Source organism: Henningerozyma blattae, chromosome 2 (assembly GCF_000315915.1).
Source record: "Henningerozyma blattae CBS 6284 chromosome 2, complete genome".
Classification (NCBI taxonomy): Eukaryota; Fungi; Ascomycota; class Saccharomycetes; order Saccharomycetales; family Saccharomycetaceae; genus Henningerozyma; species Henningerozyma blattae.
In genome coordinates, this window is record NC_020186.1 from 1592615 (window position 1) to 1614358 (window position 21744).

Sequence of the window (21744 nt, forward strand, 5' to 3'; positions counted from 1 at the left end):
TGGATATTAATAGTTGTTCAGAAAAATTAATAAGGATATAAACCATTAGTCCATTTACAATTGTTTTTCGCCAATTTTGACTATTTTCATTTCTTTGAGCATAAAAGATGTTTTTTTGCTCTGTTGGTATAGAATTATTTTCAATTGTTTTATCTTTAACCATATTACTATTCTTTCCGGTAATTTCAATTAAACTTCTAAAAGTATAAATTGAATTGCTTTTGTCTTTCTCTCTTCGGTTTTTTAATTTTATATTTTTTTTTCTCACAGAAAAAAGGTAAAGATGTGTTATCTCCCTTTTATATCTTGCATTATGTTTCTTCTAAAATTCTGGGTGCATACCCTTTCGTTTATTTGCCAACCAATACTTATTGATTGTGTTTTTTTTCCTGAAGAATTCCATACTGTTATTACCAAATTGTCATTTTCGGCCAGTAGTTTTTATATTTTTCAATCTCGGAAGCTTGACCAATAAGAATTAAGATTTGGTGGGAAGATTCCTATTACTAATACTTTATCCGATGACTACTTTAAAAGACCAAAAAATAAGAAGTCAAATAATTTTAAGATCTTGCCATTCATGTATAAAATAAAAGAAATTCATACATAGCTTGAGCTTTGCAAATATCGTCAAAACATAATAAACGAGACAGTTTGAAATATACATAAAGGGATAAAAAAAATGCTACCACTTTGGAAATCCTCATTACGAATTTCTTCGAAATCAAATTTAATAAGAAACTCTTTATCGTTCAGAAGATATTTAAATATTAAAACATTATCAACACCAAATGAAAATGCATTAAAATTTGTTTCTGTCGATGGTGAATTACTACAACCATTAGGCTCTGAATCTATTGAAATTAAAAATACTGATTCAAAGTTAATTAGTAACGTTCCATTAGCCGATAGAATCTTCAAGTTATGTAAAGGTGTGGATTCATTAATGATAGGTGATAATTTTTTGACTATTAATAAAGATGAATTTATTAATTGGCAAATGATTTCTCCCATCGTAATTGATTTAATGATAAAACATTTGGCTTCTGGTCATGATACAATTAAAGAGGAATTCCATGCGATTAAAGAATTTGATGGTTCAAATTCTCAAGGTTATGAATTAAATATACCCAAATTTGAATTGACTGAAGATGATGAAGAAGTTTCAGAAATGATTGATGAATTAATTAAGACAAGAATTAGACCAGCAATTCAAGATGATGGTGGTGATATTCAATATAGAGCATACGACCCAAATACAGGTACAGTGTATTTGAAACTACAAGGTGCTTGTAAATCATGTTCGTCAAGTGAAGACACTTTGAAATACGGTATTGAATCGATGTTGAAACATTACGTTGAAGAAGTTCAAAACGTTGTTCAAATGATGGATCCTGAAGAAGAAATTGCTTTGAAGGAGTTTGAAAAGTTGGAACAAAAACTAAGTGGAAAGTGTACATAGATGGATTGCAATTGAGTCAATCTTTCATATAGTTCAGCTACTACATACTAACATACATATTTACATAAGCATCTCAATATTTATTTATTCTTTTCACACTTTTTTGTAACTACTAATGATGGATTAATGACTTTATTCCGTTAAGCAAGAACAATGCTAGCTTTCATATAGAACCAAATGAAATTCATCATTACAACTTTCTCTTTTTTAGTTATTTGTGTGATTGATTTTGTTTTTCCAAAATATATATTATTTATATTTCGGCATCGGCATGCCGGGTGACTGAGAAAAACATATTTCCCATAGAATCGGTTACAATTAGAGTTTGACTAAGTGTTTGCTAATTAATTATTTTGACATTCTTAATTGATCACTTAAGGTGTGTCGATTATACAAAGGCTATTTCCGCTTAAATATGAATCTTAAAATTCAAATATTATTTAAAACCATTTCTAGGCATTTTATTAGATCAATTTCTACGCCAATTTACATCCTTATAAGTACTACTGAAGTAATACCAGAATTATTTACATTTAATTCCTTATTTTTCTATTCTTTTTATTTTATTTTTATTTTTATTTTTATTTTTTTTTTAAGATACACAAATATATTTATAATTTCCCAAGAACTATACACATTCAAATTCCACTATATACTTGGGCCTTATTCATTTATTTATACTTCCATTGCATTATAGATTTCTTTTGTTTAATATCCATTCCCTTCTCTTCTTTGTTTATTCGAATTCCCACAAAATCATACCTATATCCTTTTACACATTGGCATATTCTAGATCCATTAATCATTCCAATTGCCACTTTTTTTAATTACTTTTTATAATAAAAAGAAAAAAAAACTATATTGAAAATTTCTTATCACAATGTTATCATGTATATTCATTTTAGATGAAAATTTAGAGCCTTTAATCTCCAAGAATATAAGAGCCATACCGAATTTTAAAAGTATAGTTGAATTGTTTCGAAAGCACCGTTCAACAAATACAACTGAATTGCCCATTGTATCAATAAATGACTGGAATTTCATTCAGATCAAAAGAGATTCATTAATATTTCTAGGTGCCATCAATATCAATGATTATATGTCTGATTTAATGTCGATGTCAATATACCTCGATAAATTCTATTATTTATTAAAGATGCATTTAAAAACAGATACTTTAAATAGAAATATTATTCTAGATAATATCTTACTAATAATGGAATTAATTGACGAAAGTATAGATTTTGGTATAATTCAAATGACTGATCCTAATATTATAAAAGATTATGTTAGAGTTAAAGTTAATTTACCAGATGAAGATATTTCGTTATCGATAAACAAAAATCAATCTTCCTTAGATAGAGATAATGAAAGGCAGACAAGCAATAATTATAGCATATCAACAGATTCTGCACATTATTCAAACGATCTATTCAATGAACATTATAAATATAGTAAATATTTAAGTAATGAAGATGATGAAAGTGAAGATAGTGAAAAGGAAACTGAAGAGAGGAAGAAAAAGAAGAAAGAAAATTTACAGCATAAAAAATATATCAAGAAACAACAGAAATTGGCCAAATCAATGTTACAAACCATTACAAACCCAGATGTATCCAAAATTCTTGAATTAAGAAAGCATGTAAATATTTTGAATAAAGAAGATATGAAATTAGTCGACGCAGAAAATGACGAGAACTATATTAATAGTTATATTGCGAAAACTACCATCATGCCTATATCATGGAGAACCAAGGGGATATATTATGCTAAAAATGAATTTTTTTTAGATGTATTGGAAAAGCAAGAATATATTATGGATTTTAAAAATGATTTAATTCGAAAAAATTTAATTCAAGGGAAAATCATTTGTAGATGTTTCTTATCTGGCATGCCCAAGTTAAAAATAGCATTAAATAAATTACTTCAAAAAGATCAACAATTTTTATCCCAATTAAGATTCCATCAATGTGTTTCATTAGAAACCATTCAAAATAAAGAAATTGAATTTATTCCACCAGATGGTGAATTTATCTTGTGTGAATATGAATTAAAAAGACATGTTAAAGATCCACCAAATATTAAGTTGATATCTTTTGAAATTAAACCAAAATTGAAAAAATTTAAAATTCAAATCAATTTAAGCATTACCACTTTTTTCAAAGTTCAAAATTCCACTTCAATATTAAATTTAAAAATCCCGTTAGAAAAATTATTCAACGATTATAAAATTGATTTGAAAAAATCTCCTAGATTTAAAAGTAATATTGGCCAAGTAAAATTTAATTTAAGTGATGACTTTCTATTATGGGAAATTGGTTCAATGAAAGGTGGCCATGGTGAAAATATTAAAGCAATGACAGCTGAATTTTTCTTATTTAATGAAGAGGAATATTTACAATTACAAGAGGAATTGAAGACATCAATGAATCCGCCACCATTAAGGGTAGGACCCAAGTTAGAAGAATTATATGAACAATTACATGAACCCAAGACGTTGAAAGAAGAAGGAGAACAAGATATAAACACAGGCATTTCTAATCACAAGCTTGATACCAATGATAATGGAAGTATTCCTTCAACTGGAACAACGAATGCCGGAGCAAATATAGCAACACCCGCATCAACTTCAGTTGTTAAGAATGATACTAGTAGTAATAAGGAAATCCCATTGAAGAAAGCACTTTCCAATAAACCTCAATATTTAACTGTCGATTTTGAAATTCCATATTATGCATGTAGCGGTTTGAAAGTGGAATATTTAAAAATTGAAGAAGAACAGCTATTATATCAATCATTTCCATGGGTAAGATACAAAACTACTAATGATAAAGATTATGTATTTGTTGTCTAACCTGCCAGTAAGTGATATTTAAGATTCCTACAGTTTATTATTTTTATTAGTTTAAAACTATTGTTGTTCAATCCTTCAGATGATGAAAGCGAACGTCGAAATCGATTAGCCACACAAGGAGTTTATAAGAAATCTATTGAACCTGAGAAGTCGTTTTAAAGAGGTTAGCATATACAAGGAATACGGTTGAATGAACCTCTACCTCTTAACGGTTATTATTTAAATATTATCGCCAATCATTGGTTGTTATTTCCTATCCTTCACAACTTGTATCGCTAATTACTATTGACACATACGTAAGTCAGATACACTGATATTGATAAACATTATTATATATAAACCCTCTAATATACAACTACCTTTGATAAATAAATAATAAATAATACATGATATATTAAACTCCATCGACAGTTCAGTTTCGAGACTCGTCTTTTCATTGTGACACTGCCCACCATGTTTCAGAATAGTTCTATTTTTGGCGTTATTTTGTACCCCATGTTCCTGTAACGCGCATTTTTGCTATTACCACGCCGTTTCCGGTAGAACAAAAACTATCAGGGAAATTATGTATACTAATGTCATTACGAGAACGAAATTCTAAGACGCGTTTTGAAAAGCCGTTTTACCTAAAATGTATTGATCTGTTTGGTTTCTGGAGAAAAATTGAGAAGCAATAAGAAGTTTTTCATTAAATTAAAATTTAAAATTTAAAATATAATAAGAGACCTTTCCAAGAGTGAGGCTTAAGAATTTAAGTTTTCATTTATTGAAATTTGTTGTTGATCATTAAAAAAGTAAATTTTTAATAGACTTTTAATCGGGATAAAAAGTTTCACCTTAACCTAGTTACTTTATTCAGTCTTCACCAGAATATATATACACATACGAACTCAACTCAACCACTATATTATAGAGATGAGTGAAGACAATAATGATGACTATTATTTACACTTCAACCAGGATGAAGAATCTCTTCTAAGGTCAAGACAAAGCACATCTTCAAGAGGTGCTCGTCGACAGAATTCTTTGATTAGGCCAGAGAGAAATAGATTTTATGATCCAACTAATCCACATTATTTTTCAGTAAAAGCAACAGAACATAATGAACATATTACTGTCAAAGGTCCCTCTGGGATTACCCGTGGTGCTTCTATGCGGTCACATCATTCCACTAGAACTCATATTCCTGATCAATACCATGACGAAGTATATCAAATGCATACAATGCCAGCTAACCCAGAAACAACTGATAGAATTAATGATGATGGAGACGTTATAGAAACCCAATCTAAAGAATATTCTGATTCCATTGATGCCGGAGATGATGAATATATGATACCCAGCATGCAACCAACAAAGTTGCAAAAGAGACCAGAGAAATCAAGATCATTTTGGCAAATATACTGTTATGTAATCACATTTTGGGCTCCTGGTCCATTGATTGCCCTATGTGGTATGCCTAAGAAGGAAAGACAGATGGCTTGGAGAGAAAAAATTGCCTTACTATCAGTTATTGTTTATATTGGTGCATTTGTGGCTTATTTAACTTTTGGGTTTACCAAGACTGTTTGTAGCACGTCTGACCCTCGTTTAAAAAATAATGAAATTTCCACAGGTCTTGTCATTATTAACGGTAAAGCTTATTCGTTAGATTCATCTTCGCATCCAGCAGCTGCTGGTATTGATGCAGGTGCAAACATTTTATATCCTCCTTATAACGCTGGTGGTATGGATCTTTCCTTTATGTTTCAAAACGTTAATGGTAATTGTCATAATTTGATCAAACCAAGAGCTAATGCTACTACTCCACATGATGACGATGGTAATATGGCTTGGTATTTCCCATGTAAAATGTATGCCCAAGATGGGTCAACAAAACCAAATTTCACTGAATCAGAATATTATCCAGGTTGGGCTTGTCACACTTCTAATGAGGCCAGAGAAGCTTATTATTCTTTAGAATCCTTTGCAGATGTATATTTTACTTGGGATGATATTAAAAATTCTTCCAGAAATTTGGTCGTTTACAATGGTCATGTTTTAGATCTAAATTTATTGGATTGGTTAGAAACTGACCAATTAACTTATCCAAGCTTATTTGATGAATTAAAATCATCTAATCTACAAGGTTACGATTTATCTATTATATTATCAACTTCCCATGAAAAGAAAACTGCAAGATGTCTCTCGGAAATTATTAAGGTAGGTGAAATAGATTCCAAATCAGTTGGTTGTATTGCTTCTGATGTTGTTTTATATGTTTCTTTAGCACTTATTATTGCTGTTGTTGTGGCAAAGTTTCTGATTGCCTGTTACTTCCGTTGGGGTGTTGCTAAAAACCAAGGTGCTACTCAAGTTGATAATAAAACAATGGAAAAACAATTAAATGCTATTGAAGATTGGTCTGAAAATATTAACTCACAAGGTCCAATTAAACAAGTTGATCCATCATTAAGACCTTCCAAAAGAACCACTGCCTACGGCCATAAAAAGTCCGCCTCCAAATTTGATATTTTGAAAAAACAAAGCTCTAAAATGCTAAACTTGAAAGAATCTATTGTTGATTTAGAGTCAGATCATAGTCTGTATGGAATTTCCTCAACTGGTGCCTACAACAATATGACTACCATGACTTTGCAAAACTATGCTAAGACTGAAAAGGCAAATACGAAAACTAAAATGGGGCATGGTAGGAATGCATCCGCATTAATGCGTGGTTCTGTTATGTGGTCAAATAATGCATTTGGTGATGCTCCTACTGAAATTACTAATATAGCATCTGTTGAAGTACATCCAGATGCAGTTCAGCAACCACCTGTTACTTTTATGCCATATGGTTTCCCTTTAATTCATACTATTTGTTTTGTAACTTGTTATTCCGAAGATGAGGATGGTTTAAGAACTACTTTAGATTCTTTATCCACTACAGATTATCCAAATTCTCATAAATTAATTATGGTGGTTTGTGATGGTTTAATTAAAGGTTCTGGTAATGATAAAACTACTCCTGAAATTGCTCTGGATATGATGGAAGATTTTATTATTCCACCTGATGAAGTTAAACCTTACTCATATGTAGCTGTTGCTGCGGGCTCCAAGAGACATAACATGGCTAAGATCTATGCTGGGTATTATAAATATAATGATGCCACGGTTCCTCCTGAGAAACAGCAAAGAGTCCCAGTTATTACTATTGTGAAATCTGGTACTCCGGCAGAACAGGGGTCTGCTAAACCTGGTAACAGAGGTAAGCGTGATTCTCAAGTAATTTTGATGTCTTTCTTACAAAAAATGACATTTGATGAAAGAATGACTGAATTAGAATTTCAATTGTTAAGGAATATTTACAGTATTACTGGTTTAATGGCCGACTTCTATGAGACAGTGTTAATGGTGGATGCAGATACCAAAGTCTTCCCGGATTCCCTTACACATATGGTTGCAGAAATGGTGAAAGATCCTTTAATTATGGGTCTTTGTGGTGAAACTAAAATTGCAAATAAGAGGCAATCATGGGTAACTGCTATTCAAGTCTTTGAATATTATATTTCTCATCATCAATCTAAAGCTTTTGAAAGTGTTTTCGGCAGTGTTACATGTTTACCAGGTTGTTTCTCAATATATCGTATCAAGTCTCCAAAGGGTTTCGATGGTTTCTGGGTTCCAGTTTTAGCAAATCCAGACATTGTGGAACGTTATTCTGATAACGTTACGGACACTTTGCATAAGAAGAATTTGTTACTATTAGGTGAAGATAGATATCTTTCTTCATTAATGTTAAAAACGTTCCCAAAAAGAAAACAGGTCTTCGTTCCAAAAGCGGCCTGTAAGACTATTGCTCCTGATGAGTTTAAAGTTTTACTATCACAACGTCGTCGTTGGATTAACTCTACCGTCCATAACCTTTTCGAATTAGTTTTAATTAGGGATTTATGTGGTACTTTCTGTTTCTCAATGCAATTTGTTATTATGATTGAATTGATTGGTACTTTAGTTCTACCTCTTGCCATTTGTTTCACAATTTACGTTATTATATTTGCCATTGTTTCTAAGCCAACACCTATTTTAACTCTTATCTTGTTAGGTTTAATTTTAGGTTTACCTGGTTTAATTGTTGTGATCACAGCTACTAGATGGTCTTATTTGATATGGATGTTCATCTATCTTGGAGCTTTACCCATTTGGAATTTTATCTTACCTTCCTATGCCTATTGGAAATTTGATGATTTCTCTTGGGGTGATACAAGAACTATTGCTGGTGGTAACAAAGCTGCCGGTGGGCATGATGATGGAGATGGTGAATTTGACCATTCTCGTATTAAAATGAGAACTTGGCGAGAATTTGAAAGAGAAGAGAAGATGTTCAATAAATCTTCATCTCTTGATGTATTTTAAAATGAACATATATTACCAATTCCTTGTTTCTTTCAAAAATTAAAAACAACTTCGATATTTATCTTTTATTATCTTAATTTAAATTCTTCAAATTTTTGAAGCTTTATAAATTTTTTTATTTATTATTAGTATGAATTTTAATTGCATTTTTCTAACTTCTCTTGAGTCATCTAAAGGAATTATATTTCCCTACTCATTACTACCACAGTTACTAAGATACATATTTCTATAGATTAAACTTTCACCCCTTAATCCTTCTTCGACAACTAAGGTATATATTATACAAAGAATAAGTTTTTAAATGGTTAAACGTTTCTCTAAATTTTTGCTACCACCGAGTTTAAATGATACGACTCCTACATATTACAAAAAGTAGATAATTCTTGAAATAAGTAATAGTACTTATATCTACTAATTATATGCAAACAATATATTTTGGTTAACCGTTTTAAAGTAGAAAAGGCGAATGGAAATTCCTTTACTAAATTGAAAGTTAATAAAGTAAGACGCAATTTTCCAGCCTAGAATTTTCAATTAGAATATCGATGTCCATATAAGTTAAGATACAGAAGGTGATTTACGGGGGAAAATACAAGGTTACTGAAATGAGACATCTCCCTATTTGTAGGCATTGTTATCTATTGATGTAATTTACGTCAACCGGTAATATTAGTTTATAGCTACTTCTTCGTTGACACGATCACTATTATGAAAAAACACCATGTTAGTTTCAATAGTGAATTTTGAATACAAGATAACCTTTAGAAGTATGTAAATATATATAATCATTTATATATTAAGCATCTTGCAAAATAGACACTATTTACAAAAATATGAAGATATTGAATGAGATATTGATTGCATCAAAATATAAAGAGACACATATTGAGCACTTACGTACAATATTACAAACTCTAAAAAATGAAGGTCTAGTCTGCAAAAAGAAGAAAATGTCATTTTCTACAAGAATCTGTAGAATTTTTAGGTTTTAGGTTGAACAAGAATGGTATATTGGTACAGGAAGAAAGGACTAAAGCGGTAAAAAATATTCCGACACCAAATACAATTAAGACTGCTCAATCTTTCTTGGCTATGGTAAATTATTATAAGGATTTTATTCCACACTGTTCGTCGTCATCTAAACCAATTATCAATTTTATCGCTAAAAGTGTGATTGGGGTAAAGAGCAAGATGTCGCTGTCGAAGTGTTGAAGCATAAGTTGAGTACAACTCCAATATTGGTTCCCACAGTAACTGGTGATAAGTATAGGTTAATTACTGATGCTAGTATTACTGCACTGGGTGGTGTCTTAGAACGGTATAATAACAGTAAATTATTTGGCGTTTTTGGTTACTTTTCAAAAACGGTGAATCCTACGCAAGCTCGTTACCCTGTAAGTGAAATAGAATTATGGTCGATCATTCAGAATTTGGAACATTTCAAGTACTATCTCCATGGTCATCATTTCATCTTAAGGACTGATCATGTTTCGCTATTATCTTATCGGAATAAAAAGAACCTTCCGTTAGAGTATCTCGCTGGTTGGATTTCCTTGCAGAGTTTGACTTTTCTTTGGAATACATTAAAGGCTCGCAAAATCACGTTGCAGATGCTCTAACTAGACCTGCAAATTCTGATACAGATTCAAATGGTTTAGTTGATAAAGTTAGTATGGTTCAAGAAATGAGTAATGTAGCTGGTGTATTTCCAATTGCTGCTATTGCAAATATGACTCCAACGGATCCGTATGATGAATGGTTATAAGGCCATTGGTCTTCTGCTGTGTTTACAATTAGGAGTGGTTCAGACTTTAACGTTACCTCAGGTGATAAGTCGCTATTTGAGAAGTATGGTAAGAAACTTAAGTTGTCCAAAAAGGCCTATAGCTCGTTACAAATTTGAAGAACATGTATTATGCCACGAAGAGAGAATTTGTGTACCTCGTACTAGACTTACACAATTACTAAATATATACCACAATAGTCTCTTACACAGAGGTCATTTCAGTGAAGTTACCACTATTGACAAACTTTGCCCACATTATTACTGGCCGTCTATGACAATTGATATCCGTGGTTTTCTCAAAAGTTGTTACAATGTCAATTAATGAAAAAATTTCGCCTGAAGAATGATGGACAGATATTCCTAAAGGTCGTTGGTTAGACATTTCGGTTGATTTTGTTACTGGATTGCCAACAACTCTCCAGAGTAACGATATGATTATGGTTGTGGTTGATAGATTTTCTAAATGAGCTCACTTTATCGCCACTAAATTATCTCTTGGTTCAGTTAGTACTTTAGATTTATTTTATAGATTCATTTTTGCTTACCATGGATTTCCCAGAATTATTGTAACCGATCGAGATATTAGATTCACCAGTTCAGTTTACAATGAAATTACAGAAATACCAGCTATTAAATTATTGCTGTCTTCTTCTAATCAGTCCCAAACAGATGGACAGACAGAGAGTGTTAACAAAACATTAGGAAGATTACTACGAAGCTTTTGCTCCCATGACCAAAACCAATGAGAGCTATTTTTACCACACTAGGAAGTTGTTTACAACTGCGCCTTCTAATGTTCCATTAGTGCAACCCCTTTTGAAGTAGATTTAGGTTATGTTCCCAAAGAACCCTTACTAGATATTGGCAATGAGCTGTCGGCGCGAAATCTATCTGCTGTTGAATTATCCAAAATAATCAAGGCGATTTCCCTAAGAACTGCAGACTTCCTAAAACAATTTCAAGAGGATATGGAATCCCAGGCGAATGAAGCTCGAACGGTTAATGAATACAAAATTGGTGAATATGTGTTACTTCATCGTGATGCATAGTTTAGTGGGGGAAGGTACTTAAAGATCCAACCTATATTTTTAGGACCCTTTAAGATTGTGAAAATAGGTAAAAATACTGTTGAACTTGATCTGCTATCCTCTTTTAAGAAACACAGAGTTATTAATATAAAATGGATTAAAAAGTTTGTATTAGACAAAGATAGGTACCCAAAGAGTCTACCAAGAACCTCGATTGAAAGAATACAGCGTGCTCAGGAAATAATTGCAGTTGTAGGCTACGATGTTGAAAGCCATGAATATTACTGCGAGATGAAAGAGGTCGACCCTACTCTAACTTGTACGTACTCGTTAGAAGAATTCAATACGTTAACAAGCTCAAAGAAATCATCGTTGCTAAACAATTTTAATACGCTTGTGAATACAAATTAAAGAGAGGAAGATGTTGTAAACGAGATCGATCTTATACTCATCTACAAGCTGCTGAGTACGAATTATACACAAACTGAGCAACTGCTGGTTGCATACTTGTTAATAACCGATCGATGCATAATTCATACTTACCAGCAAGTAGTTTCTATTATTGTACATTCATGCTTACCGTAGTAAATACAATAATAAATTGATTAAGGAAGCAAAGGAGCGGCTTCTCAATCTTAACTTGTAAATTTATAGTTTGTTTTTTTTATATTATTTTAGTCGAAAAAGACTAACAATTTTTTAGCAAGTTCAAAAATAATATAACTTGGCAATAAGTTTGGTTTGCAGAATCAGTTTGTAGTCGTCATCAGATATGATTCAACTTATATGGCAGATGTTTGAGGTAGATCATAACCCAAGGTTATCCAATATCAAAAAAAAAATAACTAAAAAATAAAAAACAAAAGTTGAAAGAAACTTCAGATTTGACATTGGAGTGACGGCATGGCGAAATATTATACTAGGCCATGCCGTGATTCTCTAAAATTTGTAATATTTTAAATGCAGATCCAATTTTCAAAAATAGGGTTTTTATTTTCGCTTAAGTTTGTTGATCTCTGACACTTTTTTCCGATTAAAACAAAAAACATCGGACGAAAAATCATTTGAAGCGATTATTACACGTGCAATATATATGTTTTCTGTAAGGTACTATATTGTTATAATACGAGACTGACAGGACAAGGATGGTGTTTCGGAGTTCGGATGGTACTGAGATCAGTAGTTACAGGTTGTATTACACAAGATTATTGTATCTCCCCTTAGTCCTTCTCTAGTTGTTTCTCAGCTGTGGTCAGCTGATATGTCCTCTCTCGAGGCTTCTCTTGTACTGATTTCTTGTAAGAATTACGTGAAAGGCGACGGCACTTAGAAGGTTTTCCAATATATATTCAAGAAAAACACAAATAAGATGAAGCGGTGGCTCAATGGCAGAGCTTTTGACTCCAATTAAAGTTTGGATTTTCCGGAATAAAGTTGCAATCAAAGGGTTGCAGGTTCGATTCCTGTCCGTTTCATTTAATTTTTTGACAAAACTTGGGCGGTCACGTGATTTGTTGATTTCCTGTTATAAATTTTTTGCCATCTTATTGATAGATACAAATAACTTAATAGATTATTTGATAATCGAATGAATAGTTCTATATTTTAAATTAAAGATATTTAATGATATAAATAACAGTATAAAAAAATAACTGTTGATAATAAGATAATAAAAGTAAAAGATAAAAGATAAAATTTAAAATTTAAAGGGTAAAAAATAAAATTATTTCTTTCGGTATTTAGTTTCGTATACCCTGCTGTTCTGTACTTTTCTTATTGATGATCACTTTCTTCTCTCTATTCTCTCATTCTTTTCACTTAACTTTAATTAAATCTTCTTGCTCATCGAAAAATATACGGAATGTAAAAAATTTTGCTAGCAGCAAAGACTAGCTACGCGACATTTCCCTATATTTTACCCTAATATATACCAGTATTATTATTATTTCAAGATTTAATCTATTAATTGTCTTTTACACAGTTGTATAACTACCAATAAATACACACAACACACATTTTCATTAGGTTCTTTAGGGTACCATTAATTTAAGAGGTCAAATGGTGATAAATCTCTTATCGTCAGTTGCCTGTTCGACTCGAAGCTAGTATGGTTGTCATCCCACTCAATTGCCTGACCAATCAAGACAGCCCTCTTCTTGTTCTTGAAATATACCTTCCAGTCTCGATAAATTTTCCAGTCATTTCATTTACATATTCTGTTACTAAACAATCTCATAAGTAATAAATAGTGCTACAACGTGACCCCTTATTCCTTGGCTTTTTCTTCTAATCTCATAATGATATCACACAATCATACAATTAACATAACCCTTGTTGAATATCAGCCAACCAATAGGGTTGGCCCTCCAGGGTCCTTGGGTTGCAAAGATCTCCCTTTCTTTTTTTCCACTTTTTTTTACCTGTTTTTTCACTCTCGGCAAGCATTTCTTTTCCTTTTTCCCCCGTTTCTTCTTTTGCCTACGTCTTGCGCCACAGATCTGGCACAAAATGTGGACACCCACAGGGTTTCGAACACAGAAAACACACAGCACATGACAAGAAGCCGCCACACCTTTGGACCCCACACTAACAAACACATGTTTCTTTCTCCAAGTATTCAATATCTATCTTGTCCTGGCTTATCATATAGTGTGAAATTGAAATCTTTTATGGCTGTAAACTGGTTTTGCTAGGACCCTGGTTATATCTGACCAGAATATAATTTTTATATATAAAAACATGTATATCTAGGTATGTTAATGTCAATACAAGAATTATAATCGAGAATAGGTAAGCATTAAACTAGCTATACAAAAGTACAACACTGCCTATCAGTATCATCATGACAACCACACAAAATGCCACCTGCTCTGTCAAAAACTCTAAATCTTTAGAACAACAATCTCAAAATATTCAACAATCTCAACCAATCAAATACGTTCATACCACTTGGACTGCATCGTTTGTTGAAACTAAAAACCCAATCAATAATGGTAATTTGGATTTAGGCGGTTCTGATTTTCATAATTCTAACAATGCCATTACAAATTTCAATACGATGAACTACTCTTATATCGACCCTGATGAAGGTGAAGATATGATTGTTGATTTGAATTCAGGTTCATTAACTCCAATCAATTTAAACACTTGGACTTTGCTCAATGATGTTACTGACAAATTCCATGACTTATAGACCCTTACGACTTTTTCTCCATACGGCATTCTAATTAAATATATATATTCCTTTGCATTTTGTTTTGATTTTATTTTTATTTGTTCTACTCTTTCATTCATTCATTTTTTTTATCTGCATTCTTTGGACGTATATCCTATTATTTTTTATTTTAAAACATTATTTTTTTTTGTATTTAAATATTCACATACTCACATATATAGTCTTTATTGGAATTTAACGTCTAAATACCTCTTTTACAACTATATATACGTATTTTAAACATGATTTATATTGTGACACTCTGTAAAAGTTACCCGCCCTTGCTATGAAATTTTTTTTGCATTTTCACGTTTTTTCGCAAAAAAATAAATAGATCTTCACATTCTATAGGCTTAATAGATAAACTTGATATATATAAAAAAAAGCATTAAATTTGGCGATGACCTTAACAATACATCAGCCAAGAAAAACCATACAATCATACGTGTGGTCATCTTTATCACATCAATTCATTTGCTATAGACTGAAAATACATTATACACATACACATAAAATATAAAGATGTTTTCGCAAAATAGATCAGGGTTTGGTAGCAATACAAACAATAATTCCCTCTTTGGTAATTCAAATAACAATAACATGCAAATGTCCAATGCACAATCAGGTTTTGGTGGGTTTACTTCTACTACTAATAATAATAATACTTCCAATAGCATGTTTGGTGGTAATAATAACGCATCTAATCCTATGTTTGGAAATGCCAATACAAACAACAATACGAATAACACATCTATGTTTGGAAGTGCAAATAATAATAATAATAATAATAATACGTCCACTGGTATGTTTGGAAATAATAACAATAGTAATGGAATGTCCAATTCTTTTGGAATGAATAATAATAACAATAACAACAATAACACTTCAAGTTTATTTGGCATGAATAACAACAACAACAACAATAATAATAATAATAATTCTAATCCATTTGGTATGAATAACAATAACAACACTACAACTTCGTTTGGTATGAATAACAATTCAAATAATACAAGTGGTGGTTTATTCGGTATGAACAACAATAACAACAATAACAACAACACAATGGGTAATAGCATGTTTAATAAATCATCGTTTGGTAATACAACAAATTCATTTGGTAGTAATACATTCGGTAATAATACAATGAACAATAATAATAACAATAATACAAATGCATTTGGTATGAACAACAACAATAATACTGCAAACTCGTTTGGAATGAATAGCAATAATAATAACAACAATGGAGGTGGATTATTTGGACAAAATAATAATAATAATACAAATACCTTTGGAATAAACAATACTTCTAATAACGGTGGTAACAGTCTATTTGGACAACAGAATAACAATAATAATAATACTTCTATGGGCAGTGGTTTACTTGGATCTAAACCCGCTACTAATTCATTATTTGGTCAAAACAATAATAATACTGCAAATAATAATAATACTGGGATGTTTGGTCAACAGAATAACAACACGAATAGTATATTTGGCCAGCAACAACAACAATCTTCTGGTGGTCTGTTTGGAAATAAACCACAGGGTATGGGTACTGGGTTATTTGGTCAAAATAACAACACTAATATGAACAATACAAACAATACATTTGGTAACAATAATAATAATAATAATAATAATAATAATAATAATAATAATAATAATAATGGTATGATGCAGAATCAAAATAACAGTTTATTTGGACAGAATAATAATCAGCAGAATAATTCCTTTGGTGGATTTGGAAATAAACCAACCTCTGGTGGTGGATTATTTGGTAATGCTAATAACAACAACAACACCACAAACACTGGTGGAGGTTTATTCGGTAATGCAAATAATACTAATAACATGCAAAATAGTGGTGGGTTATTCAGTAACAATAATAACAATTTATCTAAGCCAATGGGTTTAAATTCTACCCTTGGTGGTGGAGGATTATTTGGTAACAATAATACTAATAATAATAACACTTCTACCATGAATAATAATACTGGTAATGCGCTTGGTCAAGGATTAGGTGGTGGTCTATTCGGTAATAAACCTAACAATACTTCGAATAACAATACATCCCTAAGTGGTGCTATCCCTGGTAGATCTGCAAGTGCTGGGTTGCCTAGTCTTAATACTCTCAATTCCTTTGGTTTAAATAAGCCTGCTGGTTTAAATAACACAAGTGGTGGTTCATTATTTGCTAATAATAGTAATAATAATAATAATAATAATAATAATAATTCTAATATCAATACTGGTGCCACGACAACTAGTTTATTCGGTAAACCTAATAATACTACTGCACCAACTACTGCAAACTCCAATACGGGAACCACTGGTGGGTTATTCGGTTCAAAACTAGGTACTCAACCAACAACAACAACAGCAACTATTGGTCTTAGTGGGAACACTAATCCCCTTGGCGCAAGTAAACCATTTGGATTGCTCGGTAACAACAATACTACTACAAGTACAACTACCACAACCAGTGGTTTATCGCAACCACAAACTGGATTAAATTTTGGTGCATCTTCATCTAATGCAAGTACTACAGGTACTACTACTGGTTCAGCTGGTATTGGCTCTACCTGGGGTTCAAGTGGTGTAGGTGTCAATGCAACCACTACGATTCCTAGCTCGTTAACTAATAATACATTACCTGTATCAAGTTCAATTACACAACCATCTAAGCCAAGTACCACTATAATGAATGCTAGTTTGAAAATGAGTCGTAGTTTAACAACCGCGTATAGATCTGCACCAAAATCCTTATTCAACTCCAATAGTTCCTTATCTCTTTCTAAATCTAACGAAAATAGTAATAGTTTAACATCAATTGAAACAAGTCCAACCGTGGAAACCAAAACAATTACTTTAGAGAATGATAATAATAAACCAATACTATTCCAACCTGATAAAGAAAACGTCAAGGCACTATTAATGAAGAACAAGATAGATGCTGAAGTGCAAGAGCAAGAACAAGAACAAGAGCAAGAACAAAAGCAATCATTGGATTCTAAATCGATGGAACAAAATAATAATAAATCAGAAGAATTTATTACTTCCAACTCAATAGATGCAACAATGAATTCCATTCAACTTGTCACAAAGGAACCTAAATCGATTGGCACAATTGATTCCAGCGAGAATGAAAAAGATTGTAGCAATATGGACGATGTTGTTTCATCAGTCACCTCTGCCACTGATGATGAACTACCTCATGGATTAAATACAGATGATATATCATTTGAAGATGATTATTACATCTCACCTTCTTTCACAACTTTGAATTCGTTACCATTTGTCCAACTTCGTAACGTAAAGAATTTGATTATTGGTCATAAGAAATATGGCCATATTGAATTTTTACAAAACGTGGATCTTTCCAACGTTCCTTTGAAATTACTTGCCCATGGTCAATTGGTTGCATTCTACCCCAAGAGTTGTTCCATATATGCCAATTCTCGTTCCAAGCCTGCCAAAGGTGAGGGAATCAACGTCAAATGCCGTATCACTTTGTATGACTGTTACCCCACAAATATTGCTACAGGTCAACCTGTTCTTGATTCCAAACATCCATCAGTAGCTCTTCACGTAAACAAACTGAAGAAGAAGTATAGTGAATGTTTCGAGAGTTATAATCCAATGGATGGGATCTTGACCTTGATGATTGATCACCCCATTCTTGAAGATTGAAACAAGGGGTACGCATATATACAGACCTCTGGGCATTTCTAAGTTACTATTCCCATATATAGAAATATATATATATATATATATATATATTTAGAAGTATAAGTTACGATTGTCCCTTATAGTAATTACACGAGGATCCGAACGATTGCCAATATATTTACCGATTCCTTCAATTGACGTTCCTTTTTTTTCTATTCTTTTAATAACTCATCATTAAAGAGACTCCACAAAGATGGATTTAATAAATAAAATCGGCCCATGCACCAGAAAGGTAATAGAAGTTATATTGAGGAATTACTCCGAGGGAGTTTTCCACAACGGTGGATCTCTAGTAAGTAAGCAACTATTTCCGTATTAAGTCGCACACCATTATCCCTCTCGCTCCGGAAAAACTTCCGAGCAGTTAAAAACATGCAGCAGATCTTCGATCGGATTAATTAGGCACTGCACCCTACACATTCTCGGATCATTCCAAAGAGGTAATGTTCCTGGGCTTATGCGGCAATTTGTGAGGCCTACTTATATGTATGAATTTTCTAGGGGTAGTTTGTCATGGAATGTCAGAATGTCTCGTATACAGCCCCGAGAATGACGTATCTTCTGGGCATCTCATTACATAGCTACAGAAGATCTGTATCATGCTGGCTAGCTGGCTGATGTCATCGGAGACGGAGTCATGCGTCATTATTGCCTTGTTTCCGCGGATACGCTAAAAGATCTGCGGCGCTAATTCCACGGAGTTTAGTTCCACGGAGTTAACTATTTCTAGTTATTATTTATTTCATTGTTAACTGTATGTCACCAGAGTAACTCTATATAGATATATCAGGGGTAATTTTATTATACAATGACTAGTAGAAATAAAGTGGAATTTCATACTGGTCAATGGCTGGAGTTGCCCAAACTGGAAAGTGCAGATCTTGGTCCGGTTTGGGCGGTACGGTAACTAATAGTTTGTATGGGTGGCAAATATGTATTTATTTAGTCAAAATTGAGATTGAACTTTGTATATAAACCGTATCAATTTGTTTCAAGTATTCCAATTGAAATTCTTCATCTTATTATTGTTATTTTATTTTATTTTATTTTATTTTATTTTCTACTATTCAATTCTTTTCATTAAAAAAAAATAATCATCAAGATAAATTTGTAAATCTTTGCATTCAATCGAATTTATTTTATTACACATTACCTTAAAACAAAACCCAATTTCATTTCAAATCAATCGTAATTTTATTAAATATCAAACCCATCATTACTAACAAAAAATCACAATGTCAGGTGAATTCGTCGAATTAGTGAAAAAGAGTGGTAATAGAGCCGTAGAGGTTAATCCACCTACCGGACTAGATGTTCATTTAACAAAATCCGGTTCCGATTGGTTATGGACCGTTTATTCTATATTCGGTGTCTTAGCTGTCTTATACGCCTGTTTCTTCTTCTACCAAGAAATGAAAAACGGTTCTCAATTGGTTAGATACACAATGGCTGCTCCATTCTTAATTTCATTATTTGAATTTTTCCAATACTATACTTATGCATCTAACTTGGGTTGGACTGGTATTCAGGCTGAATTCAAAGGTGAAGATGTTTCAGACCCAGTCTCTGGTGAATCTCCAAATATCAGACAAATCTTTTATGCCAAATATATTGCATGGTTCTTATGTTGGCCCATCCAATTGTTCATGGTAGAATTAGCAGGCGTTACCATCAACCATCAAGGTGAACCTTTATCTGTCTGGGATATTATGCATTCATTAATAGTTCAAGTCATTGGGTTTGAATTCTGGATTATTGCCTTATTAGTAGGTGCTTTGATCCGTTCCAGTTACAAATGGGGTTATTGGACTATGGGTGTTTTTGTTTCATTAGTTGTCTTGGGTATTCAATTTAAGAGACAAGTATTTGATTTAAGAACAAGAGGTTTAAGTTTAGCCATGTACTTTGTTGCCATAATTGTTATCTTATTATACAACGTCTGTTGGGGTTTAGCCGATGGTGGTAATAGTATTTCACCAACTGCAGAAGCTGTCTTTTATGGTGTCTTGGATCTATGTATCTTTGCCATTTGGGCAGGTTATTTGTGCTTTATCATTTGTAGATTCGGTGAATGGCCAGAAGTTGATGCTTTGCCAGGAAACAATATTACACCAATTAATCCAGATCAAGAAAAGAACTTACCAGCTTCTCCAAGAGCTTCAGGTGATACTGCTTATGATGATGATGATGTTTCAGAAGAACCACAACAAGATCCAGAAGTAGATGATGAAATTCAACAAAGAGAATAAGTATGATATTAAAAGCACATTAGTTTTATTATCATCTTTATCCTCTTCTCTCAACTCTTTTATTACTTTAATCTGTTTCTCTTTTTTTTCCCTCTTTTCATCAAGTGTTGGTTATCTATTAATTTACATTCATTTGAAAAAGAAAAAAATGCTTGATATCCATCCATCTCTTTTTATGAACTTTCTTTTAACCTTATTGTTTGTTTTTTTCAACGCATAATTTATTCTTTCACTATTCATATATATGCTAATATCTAATACTTAATATCTAATCTAATAATTAATTTCAAATAAATACCTTTTTAATATTCTATTTAACAAGAAAAAGTATATAAAATTGGCATCCCATCTATTAGAATTCGAACGTATTGCTCCTCCTTCTTCTCCTCCTCCCCCAAGTAATAATCTTTATTATTTTATTTCCATGCATATATTTTACACCAAAATACACTTAAACCATCCAGGCATAATTGTTTTCTGTTTTTGTTTATCTATAACAAATATTTGAAAGAACACTTTAATTAGCAACTACTTAAAGTTAGTATATATTCTAAATATAACAATCGACATTCTAGCCAAGCTCTTTTTGTTTGGCAATCTATATATGTATTCTAGTGAGAATAATAAATAATGGACTCCTCGGCCCCTTGTTTTTTCCTTTATATGGCGGATTAAGAAAACTCCAGAGTGTCAAGAGATAATAGAGGCATCGAATCAAATCAACAAGGCAAACAAGACTGCTCGGATCTGGAAGCAGATTTAAGATCCAGAATGTGGAGGTTTCTCCATACGGAAATTTCTAGGATACCTACATATCACATCCAAGCTGCGTAATCTTCAGGAGTATATCCATGGATGCAAGCCAGGGTTAAAACAATCCTATACATCTTGATACTCTCATCTTGCAATGCCTCATGTATGGTTATTTCTGGGAGTTGCATGGTGGCATTCTCTCATATATAAACTCTTGACAAGACGTACTATAATCTAATATGCTCCTCCATCCCTCACACGACCCCAA

The 21744-nt window shown here is 32.2% G+C and overlaps 6 protein-coding genes and 1 non-coding gene across 7 annotated transcripts; all 7 read left to right on the top strand.

Annotated features, from left to right (window-relative positions):
* Positions 1-682: 682 nt before the first annotated feature.
* Positions 683-1462, top strand: NFU1 (Nfu1p; the record flags this gene model as incomplete). The annotated part of the gene is made up of 1 exon (XM_004178968.1): positions 683-1462. The coding sequence occupies one exon, from the start codon at positions 683-685 to the stop codon at positions 1460-1462; it is 780 nt and encodes a 259-aa protein (XP_004179016.1).
* An 880-nt stretch (positions 1463-2342) lies between these two features.
* On the top strand, positions 2343-4316 carry APM2 (Apm2p; the record flags this gene model as incomplete). Its single annotated transcript, XM_004178969.1, has 1 exon — positions 2343-4316. One exon carries the CDS (start codon positions 2343-2345, stop codon positions 4314-4316), a length of 1974 nt encoding a protein of 657 aa, XP_004179017.1.
* A 915-nt stretch (positions 4317-5231) lies between these two features.
* On the top strand, positions 5232-8711 carry CHS3 (chitin synthase CHS3; the record flags this gene model as incomplete). Its single annotated transcript, XM_004178970.1, has 1 exon — positions 5232-8711. One exon carries the CDS (start codon positions 5232-5234, stop codon positions 8709-8711), a length of 3480 nt encoding a protein of 1159 aa, XP_004179018.1.
* A 4185-nt stretch (positions 8712-12896) lies between these two features.
* TBLA0Btrna3W lies at positions 12897-13000 on the top strand. The gene is made up of 2 exons: positions 12897-12933; positions 12964-13000. It is a non-coding gene; the product is annotated as a tRNA-Trp (tRNA).
* Positions 13001-14367: 1367 nt separating this feature from the next.
* TBLA0B06800 (uncharacterized protein) lies at positions 14368-14718 on the top strand (the record flags this gene model as incomplete). Its single annotated transcript, XM_004178971.1, has 1 exon — positions 14368-14718. The coding sequence occupies one exon, from the start codon at positions 14368-14370 to the stop codon at positions 14716-14718; it is 351 nt and encodes a 116-aa protein (XP_004179019.1).
* A 621-nt stretch (positions 14719-15339) lies between these two features.
* On the top strand, positions 15340-18435 carry TBLA0B06810 (uncharacterized protein; the record flags this gene model as incomplete). Its single annotated transcript, XM_004178972.1, has 1 exon — positions 15340-18435. The coding sequence occupies one exon, from the start codon at positions 15340-15342 to the stop codon at positions 18433-18435; it is 3096 nt and encodes a 1031-aa protein (XP_004179020.1).
* Positions 18436-19709: 1274 nt separating this feature from the next.
* TBLA0B06820 (opsin family protein) lies at positions 19710-20723 on the top strand (the record flags this gene model as incomplete). The annotated part of the gene is made up of 1 exon (XM_004178973.1): positions 19710-20723. The coding sequence occupies one exon, from the start codon at positions 19710-19712 to the stop codon at positions 20721-20723; it is 1014 nt and encodes a 337-aa protein (XP_004179021.1).
* Between the last annotated feature and the right edge of the window lie 1021 nt (positions 20724-21744).